The sequence below is a fragment of the Heterodontus francisci genome, unplaced genomic scaffold, assembly GCF_036365525.1.
Source record: "Heterodontus francisci isolate sHetFra1 unplaced genomic scaffold, sHetFra1.hap1 HAP1_SCAFFOLD_377, whole genome shotgun sequence".
NCBI classification, from domain to species: Eukaryota; Metazoa; Chordata; class Chondrichthyes; order Heterodontiformes; family Heterodontidae; genus Heterodontus; species Heterodontus francisci.
In genome coordinates this window covers 170,752-188,823 of record NW_027142041.1, presented here as the reverse complement: position 1 = coordinate 188,823, position 18,072 = coordinate 170,752, and the positions used below count along the sequence as shown (strand labels likewise).

Sequence of the window (18,072 nt, the reverse complement as noted above, 5' to 3'; positions counted from 1 at the left end):
TCTCCCCTTTACTGGCTACTCTTCTCTCTGTTGCTCCCACTCTCCCCTTTACTGACTGCTCCTCTCTCTGCCGCTCCCACTCTCCCCTTCACTGACTGCTCCTCTCTCTTTCATCCTCACTCTCCCCTTTACTGACTGCTCCTCTCTCTGTCGCTCCCACACTCCCCTTCACTGACCTCTGCTCTCTCTGTCACCCCCACTCTCCCCTTTACTGACTGCTTCCCTCTCTGTCGCTCCCACTCTCCCCTTTACTGGCTGCTCCTCTCTCTCTTGCTCCCCCTCTCCCCTTTACTGACTGCTCCTCTCTGTCGCTCCCACTCTCCCCTTTACTGTCTACTCCTCTCTCTCTTGCTCCCACTCTCCCCTTTACTGGCTACTCTCTGTCGCTCCCACTCTCCCCTTTATTGACTGCTCCTCTCACTGTCCCTCCCACTCTCCCCTTTCCTGACTGCTCCTCTCTCTGTCACTCCCACTCTCCCCTTTACTGACTGCTCCTCTCTCTGTCGCTGCCACTCTCCCCTTCACTGATTGCTCCTCTCTCTGTCACCCCCAATCTCCCCTTTACTGACTGCTCCTCTCTCTGTCACCCCCACTCTCCCCTTTACTGGCTGCTCCTCTCTGTCACTCCCACTCTCCCCTTTACTGACTGCTCCTCTCTCTGTCACCCCCACTCTCCCCTTTACTGACTGCTCCTTTCTGTCGCTCCCACTCTCCACTTTACTGGCTTCTCTCTGTCGCTCCCACGCTCCACTTTACTAACTGCTCCTCTCTGTGTCGCTCCCACTCTCATCTTCAGTGACTGTTTCTCTCTCTGTTGCTCCCATTCTCCCCTTTACTGACTGCTCCTCTCTGTCACTCCCACTCTCCCCTTTACTTACTACTGCTCTCTCTGTTGAACCCACTCTCCGCTTTACTGACTGCCCCTCTCGGTCACTCCCACTCTCCCCTTCACTGACTGTTCCTCTCTCTGTCAGTCCCACTCTCCCCTTTACTGACTGCCGCTCTCGGTCACTCCCACTCTCCCCTTCACTGACTGCTCCTCTCTCTGTCGTTCCCACTCTCCCCTTCACTGACTGCTCGTCTCCCTGTCGTTCCCACTCTCTCCTTTACTGACTGCCGCTCTCGGTCACTCCCACTCTCCCCTTCACTGACTGCTCCTCTCTTTGTCGTTCCCACTCTCCCCTTCATTGACTGCTCCTCTCCCTGTCGTTCCCTCTCTCCCCTTCACTGACTGCTCCTCGGTCTGTCGCTCCCACTCTCCCCTTTACTGACTGCTCCTCTCTGTCGCTCCCACTCTCCCTTTTACTTAATGCTCCTCTCTGTCACTCCCAGTCTCCCCTTTACTGACTGCTCCTCTCTCTGCCGCTCCCACTCTCCCCTTCACTGACTGCTCCTCTCTCTGTTGCTCCCACACTCCCCTTCACTGGCCTCTGCTCTCTCTGTCACCCCCACTCTCCCCTTTACTAACTGCTCCTCTCTGTCGCTCCCACTCTCCCTTTTACTGGCTACTCTTCTCTCTGTTGCTCCCACTCTCCCCTTTACTGACTGCTCCTCTCTGTCACTCCCACTCTCTCCTTTACTGACTGCTCCTCTCTCTGCCGCTCCCACTCTCCCCTTTGACTGCTCCTCTCTCTTTCACCCTCACTGTGCCCTTCACTGAATGCTCCTCTCTGTCGCTCCCACTCTCCCTTTTACTTAATGCTCCTCTCTGTCACTCCCAGTCTCCCCTTTACTGACTGCTCCTCTCTCTGCCACTCCCACTCTCCCCTTTACTGACTGCTCCTCTCCCTGTTGCTCCCACACTCCCCTTCACTGGCCTCTGCTCTCTCTGTCACCCCCACTCTCCCCTTTACTAACTGCTCCTCTCTGTCGCTCCCACTCTCCCCTTTACTGGCTACTCTTCTCTCTGTTGCTCCCACTCTCCCCTTTACTGACTGCTCCTCTCTGTTGCTCCCACTCTCCCCTTTACTGACTGTTCCTCTCTCTGTTGCTCCCACACTCCCCTTCACTGGCCTCTACTCTCTCTGTCGCTCCCCACTCTCCCCTTTACTTAATGCTCCTCTCTGTCACTCCCACTCTCCCCTTTACTGACTGCTCCTCTCTCTCGGTCCCACTCTCCCCTTCACTGACTGCTCCTCTCTCTGTCACCCCCACTCTCCCCTTTACTTACTGCTCCTCTCTGTCACTCCCACTCTCCCCTTTACTGACTGCTCCTCTCTCGGCCGCTCCACTCTCCTCTTCACTGACTGCTCCTCTCTCTGTCACCCCCACTCTCCCCTTTACTGACTGCTCCTCTCTCTGTCAGCCCCACTCTCCCCTTCACTGACTGCTCCTCGGTCTGTCGCTCCCACTCTCCCCTTTACTGACTGCTTCTCTCTCTGTCGCTCCCGCTCTTTCTTCACTGGCTGCTCCTCTCTCTGTTGCTCCCACCCTCCCCTTTACTAACTGCTCCTATCTGTCGCTCCCACTCTCCCCTTTACTTAATGCTCCTCTCTGTCACACCCAGTCTCCCCTTTACTGACTGCTCCTCTCTCTGCCGCTCCCACTCTCCCCTTCACTGACTGCTCCTCTCTCTTTCACCCTCACTTTCCCCTTTACTGACTGCTCCTCTCTCTGTCGCACCCACACTCCCCTTCACTGACCTCTGCTCTCTCTGTCACCCCCACTCTCCCCTTTACTGTCTGCTCCTCTCTGTCACTGCCACTCTCCCCTTTACTGACTGCTCCTCTCTCTGCCACTCCCACTCTCCCCTTCACTGACTGCTCCTCTCTCTTTCACCCTCACTCTCCCCTTTACTGACTGCTCCTCTCTGTCGCTCCCAATCTCCCCTTTACTTAATGCTCCTCTCTGTCACTCCCAGTCTCCCCTTTACTGACTGCTCCTCTCTCTGCCGCTCTCGCTCTCCCCTTCACTGACTGCTCCTCTCCCTTTCACCCTCACTCTCCCCTTTACTGACTGCTCCTCTCTCTGTCGCCCCCACACTCCCCTTTACTGACTGCTGCTCTCTGTCACTCCCACTCTCCCCTTTACTGACTGCTCCTGTCTCTGTCGCTCCCACTCCCCTTCACTGACCTCTGCTCTCTCTGTCACCCCCACTCTCCCCTTTACTAACTGCTCCTCTCTGTCGCTCCCGCTCTCCCTTTTACTGGCTACTCTTCTCTCTGTTGCTCCCACTCTCCCCTTTACTGACTGCTCCTCTCTGTCGCTCCCACTCTCCCCTTTACTTAATGCTCCTCTCTGTCACTCCCACTCTCTCCTTTACTGACTGCTCCTCTCTCTGCCGCTCCCACTCTCCCCTTCACTGACTGCTCCTCTCTCTTTCACCCTCACTCTGCCCTTCACTGACTGCTCCTCTCTCTGTCGCTCCCACACTCCCCTTCACTGACCTCTGCTCTCTCTGTCACCCCCACTCTCCCCTTTACTGACTGCTTCCCTCTCTGTCGCTCCCACTCTCCCCTTTACTGGCTGCTCCTCTCTCTCTTGCTCCCCCTCTCCCCTTTACTGACTGCTCCTCTCTGTCGCTCCACTCTCCCCTTTACTGTCTGCTCCTCTCTCTCTTGCTCCCACTCTCCCCTTTACTGGCTACTCTCTGTTGCTCCCACTCTCCCCTTTATTGACTGCTCCTCTCTGTCATTCCTACTCGCCCCTTTACTGACTGCTGCTCTCCCTGTCGTTCCCACTCTCCCCTTCACTGACTGCTCCTCTCTCTGTCGTTCCCACTCTCCCCTTCACTGACTGCTCCTCTCCCTGTTGTTCCCACTCTCCCCTTCACTGACTGCTCCTCTCTCTGTCGTTCCCACTCGCCCCTTCACTGGCTGCCCCTCTGTCTGTCACTCCCACTCTCCCCTTTATTGACTGCTCCTCTCTGTCATTCCCACTCGCCCCTTTACTGACTGCTCCTCTCCCTGTCATTCCCACTCTCCCCTTCACTGACTGCTCCTCTCTCTGTCGTTCCCACTCTCCCCTTCACTGACTGCTCCTCTCCCTGTCGTTCCCACTCTCCCCTTCACTGACTGCTCCTCTCTCTGTCGTTCCCACTCTCCCCTTCACTGACTGCTCCTCGGTCTGTCGCTCCCACTCTCCCCTTTACTGACTGCTTCTCTCTCTGTCGCTCCCGCTCTATTCTTCACTGGCTGCTCCTCTCTCATTTGCTCCCACTCTCCCCTTTACTAACTGCTCCTCTCTGTCGCTCCCACTCTCCCCTTTACTGGCTACTCTTCTCTCTGTTGCTCCCACTCTCCCCTTTACTGACTGCTCCTCTCTCTGCCGCTCCCACTCTCCCCTTCACTGACTGCTCCTCTCTCTGTCGTTCCCACTCTCCCCTTCACTGACTGCTCCTCTCTCTGTCGTTCCCACTCTCCCCTTCACTGGCTGCCCCTCTGTCTGTCACTCCCACTCTCCCCTTTATTGACTGCTCCTCTCTGTCGTTCCCACTCGCCCCTTTACTGACTGCTCCTCTCCCTGTCATTCCCACTCTCCCATTCACTGACTGCTCCTCTCTCTGTCGTTCCCACTCTCCCCTTCACTGACTGCTCGTCTCCCTGTCGTTCCCACTCTCCCCTTCACTGACTGCTCCTCTCTTTGTCGTTCCCACTCTCCCCTTCATTTACTGCCCCTCTCCCTGTCGTTCCCTCTCTCCCCTTCACTGACTGCTCCTCGGTCTGTCGCTCCCACTCTCCCCTTTACTGACTGCTTCTCTCTCTGTCGCTCCCGCTCTATTCTTCACTGGCTGCTCCTCTCTGTTGCTCCCACTCTCCCCTTTACTAACTGCTCCTCTCTGTCGCTCCCACTCTCCCGTTTACTGGCTACTCTTCTCTCTGTTGCTCGCACTCTCCCCTTTACTGACTGCTCCTCTCTCTGTCGCTCCCACTCTCCCTTTTACTTAATGCTCCTCTCTGTCACTCCCAGTCTCCCCTTTACTGACTGCTCCTCTCTCTGCCGCTCCCACTCTCCCCTTTACTGACTGCTCTTCTCTCTGTTGCTCCCACACTCCCCTTCACTGGCCTCTGCTCTCTCTGTCACCCCCACTCTCCCCTTTACTAACTGCTCCTCTCTGTCGCTCCCACTCTCCCCTTTACTGGCTACTCTTCTCTCTGTTGCTCCCACTCTCCCCTTTACTGACTGCTCCTCTCTCTGTCGCTCCACTCTCCCCTTTATTGACTGCTCCTCTCTGTCATTCCCACTCGCCCCTTTACTGACTGCTCCTCTCCCTGTCGTTCCCACTCTCCCCTTCACTGACTGCTCCTCTCTCTGTCGTTCCCACTCTCCCCTTCACTGACTGCTCCTCTCCCTGTTGTTCCCACTCTCCCCTTCACTGACTGCTCCTCTCTCTGTCGTTCCCACTCGCCCCTTCACTGGCTGCCCCTCTGTCTGTCACTCCCACTCTCCCCTTTATTGACTGCTCCTCTCTGTCATTCCCACTCGCCCCTTTACTGACTGCTCCTCTCCCTGTCATTCCCACTCTCCCCTTCACTGACTGCTCCTCTCTCTGTCGTTCCCACTCTCCCCTTCACTGACTGCTCCTCTCCCTGTCGTTCCCACTCTCCCCTTCACTGACTGCTCCTCTCTCTGTCGTTCCCACTCTCCCCTTTACTGACTGCTTCTCTCTCTGTCGCTCCCGCTCTATTCTTCACTGGCTGCTCCTCTCTGTTGCTCCCACTCTCCCCTTTACTAACTGCTCCTCTCTGTCGCTCCCACTCTCCCGTTTACTGGCTACTCTTCTCTCTGTTGCTCGCACTCTCCCCTTTACTGACTGCTCCTCTCTGTCGCTCCCACTCTCCCTTTTACTTAATGCTCCTCTCTGTCACTCCCAGTCTCCCCTTTACTGACTGCTCCTCTCTCTGCCGCTCCCACTCTCCCCTTTACTGACTGCTCTTCTCTCTGTTGCTCCCACACTCCCCTTCACTGGCCTCTGCTCTCTCTGTCACCCCCACTCTCCCCTTTACTAACTGCTCCTCTCTGTCGCTCCCACTCTCCCCTTTACTGGCTACTCTTCTCTCTGTTGCTCCCACTCTCCCCTTTACTGACTGCTCCTCTCTGTCGCTCCCACTCTCCCCTTTACTGACTGTTCCTCGCTCCCACACTCCCCTTCACTGGCCTCTGCTCTCTCTGTCACCCCCACTCTCCCCTTTACTAACTGCTGCTCTCTGTCACTCCCACTCTCCCCTTTACTGACTGCTCCTCTCTCTGTTGCTCCCACACTCCCCTTCACTGGCCTCTGCTCTCTCTGTCACCCCCACTCTCCCATTTACTAACTGCTCCTCTCTGTCGCTCCCACTCTCCCCTTTACTGGCTACTCTTCTCTCTGTTGCTCCCACTCTCCCCTTTACTGACTGCTCCTCTCTGTCGCTCCCACTCTCCCCTTTACTTAATGCTCCTCTCTGTCACTCCCACTCTCCCCTTTACTGACTGCTCCTCTCTCTGCCGCTCCCACTCTCCCCTTCACTGACTGCTCCTCTCTCTTTCACCCTCACTCTCCCCTTTACTGACTGCTCCTTTCTCTGTCGCTCCCACACTCCCCTTCACTGACCTCTGCTCTCTCTGTCACCCCCATCTCCCCTTTACTGACTGCTTCCCTCTCTGTCGCTCCCACTCTCCCCTTTACTGGCTGCTCCTCTCTCTCTTGCTCCCCCTCTCCCCTTTACTGACTGCTCCTCTCTGTCGCTCCCACTCTCCCCTTTACCGTCTACTCCTCTCTCTCTTGCTCCCACTCTCCCCTTTACTGGCTACTCTCTGTTGCTCCCACTCTCCCCTTTATTGACTGCTCCTCTGTCATTCCCACTCGCCCCTTTACTGACTGCTCCTCTCTCTGTCGTTCCCACTCTCCCCTTCACTGACTGCTCCTCTCCCTGTTGTTCCCACTCGCCCCTTTACTGACTGCTCCTCTCTGTCGCTCCCACTCTCCCCTTTACTGACTGTTCCTCGCTCCCACACTCCCCTTCACTGGCCTCTGCTCTCTCTGTCACCCCCACTCTCCCCTTTACTAACTGCTGCTCTCTGTCACTCCCACTCTCCCCTTTACTGACTGCTCCTCTCTCTGTTGCTCCCACACTCCCCTTCACTGGCCTCTGCTCTCTCTGTCACCCCCACTCTCCCATTTACTAACTGCTCCTCTCTGTCGCTCCCACTCTCCCCTTTACTGGCTACTCTTCTCTCTGTTGCTCCCACTCTCCCCTTTACTGACTGCTCCTCTCTGTCGCTCCCACTCTCCCCTTTACTTAATGCTCCTCTCTGTCACTCCCACTCTCCCCTTTACTGACTGCTCCTCTCTCTGCCGCTCCCACTCTCCCCTTCACTGACTGCTCCTCTCTCTTTCACCCTCACTCTCCCCTTTACTGACTGCTCCTTTCTCTGTCGCTCCCACACTCCCCTTCACTGACCTCTGCTCTCTCTGTCACCCCCATCTCCCCTTTACTGACTGCTTCCCTCTCTGTCGCTCCCACTCTCCCCTTTACTGGCTGCTCCTCTCTCTCTTGCTCCCCCTCTCCCCTTTACTGACTGCTCCTCTCTGTCGCTCCCACTCTCCCCTTTACCGTCTACTCCTCTCTCTCTTGCTCCCACTCTCCCCTTTACTGGCTACTCTCTGTTGCTCCCACTCTCCCCTTTATTGACTGCTCCTCTGTCATTCCCACTCGCCCCTTTACTGACTGCTCCTCTCCCTGTCGTTCCCACTCTCCCCTTCACTGACTGCTCCTCTCTCTGTCGTTCCCACTCTCCCCTTCACTGACTGCTCCTCTCCCTGTTGTTCCCACTCTCCCCTTCACTGACTGCTCCTCTCTCTGTCGTTCCCACTCTCCCCTTCACTGGCTGCCCCTCTCTCTGTCACTCCCACTCTCCCCTTTACTGACTGCTTCTCTCTCTGTCGCTCCCACTCTCCCCTTTACTGACGACTCCTCTGTCTGTCGCTCCCACTCTCCCCTTTATTGACTGCTCCTCTCTGTCGTTCCCACTCGCCCCTTTACTGACTGCTCCTCTCCCTGTCATTACCACTCTCCCCTTCACTGACTGCTCTTCTCTCTGTCGTTCCCACTCTCCCCTTCACTGACTGCTCCTCCCCCTGTCGTTCCCACTCTCCCCTTCACTGAGTGCTCCTCTCTCTGTCGTTCCCACTCTCCCCTTCACTGACTGCTCCTCTCCCTGTCGTTCCCACTCTCCCCTTCACTGACTGCTCCTCTCTCTGTTGTTCCCACTCTCCCTTTCACTGACTGTTCCTCTCCCTGTCGTTCCCACTCTCCCCTTCACTTACTGCTCCTCTCCCTGTCATTCCCACTCTCCCCTTCACTGACTGCTCCGCTCTCTGTCGTTCCCACTCTCCCCTTCACTGACTGCTCCTCTCTCTGACATTCCCACTCTCCCCTTCACTGACCCTCTGTCTGTCACTCCCTCACTCCCCTTCACTGACCCTCTCTCTGTCACTCCCACTCTCCCCTTCACTGACTGCTCCTCTCCCTATCGTTCCTACTCTCCCCTTCACTGGCTGCTCCTCTCTCTCTCACTCCCACTCTCCCCTTTACTGACTGCTCCTCTCTCTGTCGTTCCCACTCTCCCTTTCACTGACTGCTCCTCTCTCTGTCGCTCCCACCCGCTTTTTTACTGGCTGCTATTCTCTCACACTACCACTCACCTGGCTGCTCTCCATTCCCTAGTTTCTGTTTCTTACCTCCCCGCAACTCCTCCTTCAAGCACCAGCCCCCTACTCCCCACCACCCATTTTAGAGCCATCTGTGACACCCCATATGGAAACCTGCGATTCTCGAGCCTCCAGGTTCCTGCCTCTCTAGCCCCCTGCAGGCTTCACGCTACACAGGTGCAGCTTCCTGCAGCGGTGCTCAGGAACATCACTGAGCCTGAGGCTTTAACAGTAGCTGGTGACATCGCAGGGACATTGCTGAACTTCCAATCTGCCAGAAGCACAGCTTGGGAGAGGTATCCCTGATTGCTGGAAATTCCTTCAGGGAGGATTGGAAATCCTAATTTCTATCCTGATTCCTATTATACTCTCCATTCCCCTCTCAATTCTCATCCTCCCCATCCCCATCTTACCATCCCATTTTGCATTTGAGAGGCCACAAGGTTAACTGCTGGGTTATAGTTAAGATGCTGTAGCATTTTGCCAATCTGGTCCATTGCCATTTTCTATAAAGTGAACAAAGTGCACTGATCGTCCATATATTGGGAATGATGGGGTCGGGTTTTGTTCTGAAGATAAGATGGTTGAGGTTCAGATATTTTCACCTGTTCTGAGGTCTTATATATTTACTTTGTGATTCTCATTCCTCTCATTTCAGGCGACCATTCTGCAGAGTAAACTGAATCAAATATTTGAGATAACCATAAGGTAGGTCATGTGGGACCTTCTGTTCTTCACTCACCTTGCACTATGAAATGTTTGAAAAGCTCCGATGAAATCTCAGAAAACTGCGGAGAATTGTGGATCAACTCATCATCAGTTTTGTTGAGCCCAGTGGAAATAGACAATCAAACTTTGGAGCTGTACAATGGAGGGATTAGCAGTTTGAGTAGCGGGGGGGAGGGGGTGAGAGGGAAGGTGGGGAGAGGTAGGGGGAGAAGTGGGGAGAGGGAGAGGGGAGAAGGTGGGAGAGGGAGGGGGAGAAGGGGGGAAAGGAAGGGGGGAGAGGGAGGGTGAGGAGGGGGAGAGAGGGGAAGAGAGAGTAGGGGAAGAGGAGGAGGGGAGGAGAAGAGGGAGGAGGGGAGGAGAGGAGGGGGCGGGGAGAGGGAGGAGGGAGATTGAGGAGGGGGATTGAGGAGGGGATGGAGGGAGACAGAGAGAGGGAGGAGAGAGAGCAGGTGTCGGTAGCATAATAATAATATAAAAGCAAAATGCTGCGGATGCTGGAAATCTGAAATAAAAACAAGAAATGCTGGAACCACTCAGCAAGTCTGGCAGCATCTGTGGAAAGAGAAGCAGAGTTAACGTTTCGGGTCAGTGACCCTTCTTCAGAGCTAGCAAATATTAGAAATGTCAAAGGTTTTAGGCAAGTGAGGTGGGGGTGGGGCAAAAGATAACAAAGGAGAAGGTGTAGATTGGACAAGGCCACATAGCTGACCAAAAGGTCATGGAGCAAAGGCAAACAATACGTTAATGGTGTGTTGAAAGACAAAGCATTAGTACAGATAGGGTGTTCATGGACTGAAGGTTGAACAGCAGCAAGTACAAACATGAAAAAAAAACAGTGGGTAAGCAAACTGAACAAACTAAGATGAAATTAAATAAACATGAAAAAAAAGTTGTAAAAAAGAAAAAATAACTAAAAATAAAAGTAAAATGAGGGGCTGTCATGCTCTGAAATGATTGAACTCAATGTTCAGTCCGGCAGGCTGTAGTGTGCCTAATCAGTAAATGAGAAGCTATTCCTCGAGCTTGCGTTGATATTCACTGGAACATTGCAGCAATCCCAGGACAGAGATGTGAGCATGAGAGCAGGGGGCAGTGTTGAAATGGCAAGCAACCGGAAGCTCAGGATCCTGCTTGCGGACTGAGCGGAGGTATTTCGCAAAGCGGTCACCCAGTCTGCGTTTGGTCTCCCCAATGTAGAGGATACCACGTTGTGCACAGCGAATACAGTATACTACATTGAAAGAAGTACAAGTAAATTGCTGCTTCACCTGAAAGGAGTGTTTGGGGCCTGGGATAGTGAGGAGAGAGGAGGTAAATGGGCAGGTATTACACCTCCTGCGATTGCAGGGGAAGGTGCCATGGGACGGGGACGAGGTGGTGGGGGTAATGGAGGAGTGGACCAGGGTGTCACGGAGGGAATGATCCCTTTGGAATGCTGACGGGAAGGGAGGGGAAGATGCATTTGATGTCAGTAGCATGTCTGTACACAGACACCAGTGCCCGTGGCAAAAACTGTTGAGGTCCATTGTTTCCGAGAGGCCCGCCAATCCTCTGACTGACAGGGACTGGCCATGGTTGGGCTTTGATTGATGGCTCTCCGAGTAAAGGGTCCGTCAGGCAGAGGTGGGACCTGTGTGGTCGCCTGTCTCTGATTGCTCAGTGTCTCTGACTGACAGCCGGCTGCCTGGGCGGGCTGGGTGCTCATTGGTGGCTCGCGGCACAGGCGCACTGGGATCGGCCGTCTTTGCACAGTTCATGGAGTGAGCAGGAATGGTGGAGGGGTGGGGGCGAGCAGGAGGTGGGCCAGCACACAGCCAGAGGCATGGCGCAGAGGGATCCCACTGAGAGTCAGGCAGCCCTTTAAACAAGCACCAGCCCAGGGAGCAGGGGTTGGGGGAAGTGGGGAATGGACACAGAGTGGGCTGGACAGTGGGGTGGAAGAGGAGCTGGACACAGGTCAGGGAAGAGGGGATGGGCATGGAAAGGGGAGAGGAAGATGGACACACAGAGAGGGGAGAGGGAGATGGACACATAGAGAGGGGAGAGGGAGATGGACACATAGAGGGGAGAAGGAAATGGACCTAAAAAAGGAAGGAGAGAGAGCCTAATCATTCCTGACAGATGGACAACTATCCAAATTCTCTGCATTGCTACATCAAGTGTGTGGGTAGACATTGACTGATGTGCAAGTAAAAACATTGCCAGGTTGCCTGTACACTTTATATGCAGATTAATTTCCCTCATGTCCTTGGCTGAGTCAATAATTTTGTCAGATGTCCATGGTACAACATGTTGGTGTCTGTCCCTGAGAGAGAGCGAGGTAGGGAGAGAGAAACACAGACAGTGAGAGGGGGAGAGAGAGACACACACATAGACACAGAGTGGGGGGGGAGGTGTGGAGAGAGGGACGAGGGAGAGAGAGAGACAGGTACAGAGAGGGAAAAAGAGAGACACACAGAAAAAGAGAATCAGACACAGAGAAGGGGGAGAGAGAGACAGAGACACAAAGGAGGGAGAGAAGCAGAGAGAGAGAGAGAGAGAGATGCACAAGAGGGGGAGAGGGAGTCAGAGAGAGGGAGACAGACAGAGAGGTGGGAGAGAGACCACACACTCCGAAAGAGAGGGCGAGAGAGAGATCAAGATCACTCCTGACAGATGGACATCCATCTGGAATGCTCCACATTGCTACATGAAGTGTGCGGGCAAACATTAACTACTTATGTAAGAAAAAACAATGCCAAATATCTCACTAAATCAGTGTTCAACATAGTGATGAGCAAGTAAGTTAATAAATTAGTCTTCTCATTTAAAGCTTGTTTGCAAAAATGCACATTTTTTGTTGTTTTGATTTCCTTTCTTCTTTGGCCTCCTTGTCTCAAGAGACAATGGGTAAGCGCCTAGAGGTGGTCAGTGGATTGTGGAGCCGCGCCTGGAGTGACTATAAAGGCCAATTCTAGAGTGACAGACTCTTCCACAGGCGCTGCAGATAAAATTGGCTGTCGGGGCTGTTACACAGTTGGGTCTCTCCTTGCACTTCTGTCTTTTTTCCTGCCAACTGCTAAGTCTCTTCGACTTGCCACTCTTTAGCCCCGCCTTTATGATTAATAGTAAACTTTGATTAATAGTAAAATAAATTTTTAACGCCTTTCTGAAATTTGCTCACCGGCCCACTATGTAGGACAAAAATTGTAATGTGGCCCCCACGCAAAAAGGTTGGACACCCCGGTATAGAGTTGCATGCTGGCCAGACCTGGTAAGGACGGCAGGTTTCCTTCCCTAAACAACATGAGCGAACCTGTTGGATTTTTACGCCAATTTGATGGCTTCATGCTCACTTTTACTGAGACCAGCTTTTTATTTCCAGATTCTTGAAACTGAATTCAAATTCTCAAACTATCATAGTGGGATCTGAACTTAATTCTCTGGATTAGTAATCTAGTGTCATAACCAGCACACTAGTGTGAGAAAGCAAGTTACTGGAACTTTCTAAACCAGTTGTAAGGGAGGGAAAAAGGAAGTGAGAGAAGTAAGGAAAGCTTCAAGATGACACCAGAGGTCAAGAATAAGGAACAAGAATTGAACAGTTTGCAGGCTCAACCTTTTGCAAAAAATAACTTAATTAATTATTAGCAGATGTCAGAGGAGAATAGATAAGCACAACGAGAAACATGCCTCACAGCAGCGTGCAAAGAACAGTGAGACAAGGTGGGACAAGTCCCATCGGGAATAAATTCAATGGAATATAATGGAAAATCAGGAATGAATAGTCTTCACTGATGAAGATGGTGGACTTGGATATTGGCACTCTTAGCTCTGTTGTTAGGAGGTTGTATAGTACTTGAGCACATAATCTAGGCTGATAACCCAGTGCCATGGGTAAAGAATGCTGCAGTGTCAAAAGTGCTGAATTTTGAATGAGATGTTAAACTGCTTTAAGTGGGCCCAAGTTTTCATGCCTCTATTCAAAGATGAGCAGGGAGTTCTCGCTGTTCTAGCCAATATTTATACCATCAGACCAATTAACTGGTCATTTATCTCATTTGCTGCTAGTTGGATGTTGCTGTTTGAATATTGGCTGCTGCAATTACCAACATAAAAGAGGCTGTGCTTGCAAAGTAACAGGCTGCAATATCAATTATGCTATATAAATGTGTTCTCCCTTCCCTTTCCCTTCCTTTCCTTTCCCCTTCCTTTCCCTCCCTTTCATCCCTTTCCCTTCCTTTCCCTTCCCTTTCCTTCCCTTTCCCTCCTTTTTATTCCCTCCTTTCCCTCCCTTTCCCTCCTTTCCCTCTCTCTGCTTCCTTTCCTTCTTTTCTCCCTCAATCCCCACCTACCCACTCTTTCAAGAAAAACTTGTGTTTATGTAGTGCCTTGAATGTAAAATGTCTGAGGTGCTTCACAGGAGTGTTTTGAGCAAAATTTGACACAGAGCCACATAGAGATTTTAGGGCAGGTGAAGAGGTAGGCTTTAAGGATCCTCTTAAAAAGGGAAAGAAGGAAAGGTTGAGGGAGAGTGGAATTTCAGAGCTTTGGGCCTCAGTAGTTGAAGGCATGGCCGCCAATGGTGGATGCCAAAAGGCCAGAATTGGAGGAATGCAGATATTTGAAGGATTGTAGGGCTGGAGGAGGTTACAGAGATAGGGAGGAGCGAGGCAGTAGAGGGATTTTAAAAAGAAGGGTGAGAATTTTAAAATCAAGGCATTACCTAACCCAGAGCCAGTGTAGGTCAGCGAGCACAGGGGTGATGGTTGCATGGGACTTGATGCAAGTCAGGACACGGTTCGCAGAGTTTTAGATGACCTCAAATTTACAAAAGGTAGAATGTGGGAGACTGGCCAGGAGTGCATTGGAATAGTCAAGTCCAGAGGTATCAATGGAATGGATGAGGGCTTCAGGAGCAGATAAGCTGAAACAGGAATGGAGTTAGGGATGTTATAGAGGTGCTGCTTTAACATCTCACACTGAAGAGTGCCTGCAGAGTCTCATTGACAGGTTTGCGGCTGCCTGCAATGAATTTGGCCTAACCATCAGCCTCAAGAAAACAAACATCATGGGGCAGGATGTCAGAAATGCTCCATCCATCAATATTGGCGACCACGCTCTGGAAGTGGTTCAAGAGTTCACCGACCTAGGCTCAACTATCACCAGTAACCTGTCTCTAGATGCAGAAATCAACAAGCGCATGGGTAATGCTTCCACTGCTATGTCCAGACTGGCCAAGAGAGTGTGGGAAAATGGCGCACTGACACGGAACACAAAAGTCCGAGTGTATCAGGCCTGTGTCCTCAGTACCTTGCTCTATGGCAGCGAGGCCTGGACAACGTATGTCAGCCAAGAGCGACGTCTCAATTCATTCCATCTTCGCTGCCTCCGGAGAATACTTGGCATCAGGTGGCAGGACCGTATCTCCAACACAGAAGTCCTCGAGGCGGCCAACATCCCCAGCTTGTACACACTACTGAGTCAGCGGCGCTTGAGATGGCTTGGCCATGTGAGCCACATGGAAGATGGCAGGATCCCCAAAGACACATTGTACAGCGAGCTCGCCACTGGTATCAGACCCACCGGCCGTCCATGTCTCCGCTTTAAAGACGTCTGCAAACGTGACATGAAATCCTGTGACATTGATCACAAGTCGTGGGAGTCAGTTGCCAGCGTTCGCCAGAGCTGGCGGGCAGCCATAAAGACAGGGCTAAAGTGTGGCGAGTCGAAGAGACTTAGTAGTTGGCAGGAAAAAAGACAGAGGCGCAAGGGGAGAGCCAACTGTGCAACAGCCCCGACAAACAAATTTCTCTGCAGCACCTGTGGAAGAGCCTGTCACTCTAGAATTGGCCTTTATAGCCACTCCAGGCGCTGCTTCACAAACCACTGACCACCTCCAGGCGCTTATCCATTGTCTCTCGAGATAAGGAGGCCCAAAAGAAAGAGAGGTGAAAATAGGCGGTGTTAGTGATGGCGCAGAGATGTGATCGGAAATGCATCTCAGGGTCAACTATGATACCAAGGTTGCAAACAATCTGGTTCGGCCTCAGACAATTGCCAGGGAGAGGGATGGAGTCAATGGCTAGGGTACAGAGTTTGGCGGGGACTGAAAACAATGGCTTTGGTTTTCCCTGGAGGAAATTTCTGCTTATCCAGTACTGAATGTCAGACAAGCAGTCTGATAATTTAGAGACAGAGGAGGGGGCAAGAGAGATGGTGGTGAGATAGAGTTGGGTGTCGTAAGCTTACAAGTAGAAGCTGATCCTGTGTTTTCAGATGATGTTGCCAAGGGGCAGCATGTAGATGAAAAATAGAAAGGGGCTAAGGATAGATCAGGGGGGACACTAGAAATAGTGCTAGTGGGACCAGGAAGAGAGGCCATTGACTCTTTGGCTATAATAAAAGCAAAATACTGCAAATGCTGGAAATTTGAAATAAAAACAATAAGTGCTGGAAATACTCAGCAGGTCTGGCAGCATCTGTGGAGAGAGAAGCAGAGTTAACGTTTCAGGTCAGTGACCCTTCATAAAAATGGAACTAGGCAAGTACAGTCCCACCCAGCAGGATGATGGTGGAGAGGTGTTGCAGGAGGATGGTATGTCAACCATGTCAAAGACTACAGACAGATCGAAAAGGACAGGGAGGGATGGTTTACCAAAACATCATGTAGAACAGTCATAGTTATCTAGAATGTCATTTGTGACCTTGATAAGATCCAAATAACATATCCCTTCCTCAACCCCACAAATCCATCTTCCCCCCATATCCCTCACCTCCACCGACCCACTTCCCCCCGTATCCCTCAGTCCCTTTTCACCCCATAAACATGTCTAATCGTCCCTGACCCTACTCAGACTGAACACTTCAAGCTTCCTTCCTGGAAACCTTCCATAACCCTGAATAGAGAATTGGTTAGCAGAAAGTGGACACATAAATGGGGCATTTTCAAGTTGGCAGGCAGTGAATAGTGGGGTGTCACAAGGATCAGTGCTGGGGCCTCAGCTATTTACAATCTATATCAATGCCTTAGATGAAGAGACAGAGAGTAATGCATCTAAGATCGCTGATGATACAAGGTTTCTTGGAAAGGTGAGCTGTGGGGAGGACGTAGAGAGGCTGCAGGGAGATATAAACAGGTTAAGTGAGCAGGCAATAAGATGGCAAACGGAGTATAACGTAGGGAAGCGTGAAGTTGTTCACTTTGGTCATAAAAATAGAAAAAGCAGAATATTTTTTAAAAGGTCTGAAACTGGTAAGTGTTGATGTTCAGAGAGACTTGGGGGTACTCATACAAGGAACACACGAAGTTAACATGCAGGTGCAGCAGGCTATTAGGAAGGCAAATCAGGAATAAAGAAGTCTTAGTAAAATTGTGCAGGGCTTTGGTGAGACTGCACCTGGAATACTGTGTGCAGTTTTGGTCTCCACATTTAAAAAAGGATATCCTTTCTCTGGAGGCGGTGAAGCGAAGATTTACTAAATTAGTCCCTGGGATGAGGAGGTTGCCCTATGATGAGAGGCTGAGTAAATTTGGCCTACATGCTGTGCAGTTTAGAAGAATGAGAGGTGATCTAATTGAGACATACAAGATTCTGAAAGGGCTTGATAGGGTAGACACTGAGAGATTGTTTCTGCTGGTCGGGGAATCTAGGACACAGGGACACAGTCTCAGGATAAGGGGACGATCATTTAGGACTGAGATGAGGAGAAATTACTTCACTCAAAGGGTTGTGAATCTTTGGAATTCTCTACCCCAGAGGGTTGTGGATGTTCCATCATCGAAGAAATTTAAGGCTGGGATAGATTTTTGGTTTCGCAGGTAATTAAGGGATATGAGGAGCTGGCAGGGAAGTGAAATTGAAGCCCAAGATCAGCCATGATCATATTGAATGGCGGAGCAGCCTCGATGGGCCATATGGTCTACTGCTCCTATTTCTTGTGTTCTTGTGTTCCCTTTGTATGTAACCTGTAGATTTGCCTTTATCTCTCTATGTGGTACAGCTGTATACCTGATAATGTAAGAACTGTTACTGGTTTGCAATGTGATCTTTATAACTTCAGAGAATGGCTGTGAGTCCACTCACTCAATTTGACTTTTCTAAAAGTTTCTCTTTTTGTTTCTAGACCACCTCCCAGCCCATCAGGCACGATCACAGCTAGTTATGGCCAGACACAGTCCCGTTCAGTGCCAGTTTATGAGATGAAATTCCCAGATCTTTGTGTGTACTAGCAGGAGCACAAGACGGTCCAAAACAACGCATCATTGAATTGCAGAGATACTGGATTCTCATCAAGTCTCATTTGCTCATTGTGGGATTGACCCAGCAGCAGAACCTGTATTAGTGCGCCATGTCAACCATTCCCTGCAGAATGTTAGCAATCGCACAAGCTGTTGTTTCCAGTGGTATGAACATATCAAACATCATCCTTATAGCTTAGTAGTGCTTTGTTATTAAGACATGATGTTTCAGTGTACTGCATATGCTTACCTGAGATCATGGACAGGCTTTACTGCAGCTCGGGGTTTCCTGTGGGAGTATAGGATCAGGCTGCTGAGCAGTTGTGGCCATCTGGGATATGAAGTGATGTCTTCAAATAATATAATAAGCATCCATTGATAATCACAAGATAACATCAATCCCAGTATTTGCCTCCCAAACGTCACAATCTGGGCCCAATTTTGGAAGTTTGGTTATGATCATAACAAATTTCACTTGATCTATGGCAGTCTT

The 18,072-nt window shown here is 51.4% G+C and overlaps 1 protein-coding gene across 1 annotated transcript in view; it reads left to right on the top strand.

Moving 5' to 3' along the window:
• The window catches only part of LOC137366359 (protein EFR3 homolog B-like), a 263,372-nt gene extending 245,802 nt beyond the window's left edge, over positions 1 to 17,570 (top strand). Inside the window, exons 22-23 of the mRNA XM_068028261.1 lie at positions 9,288 to 9,337; positions 17,465 to 17,570. Coding sequence (XP_067884362.1) covers positions 9,288 to 9,337; positions 17,465 to 17,570 — 156 coding nt within the window. The remainder of the gene's footprint in view (positions 1 to 9,287; positions 9,338 to 17,464) is intronic.
• The last annotated feature ends 502 nt before the right edge of the window (positions 17,571 to 18,072 follow it).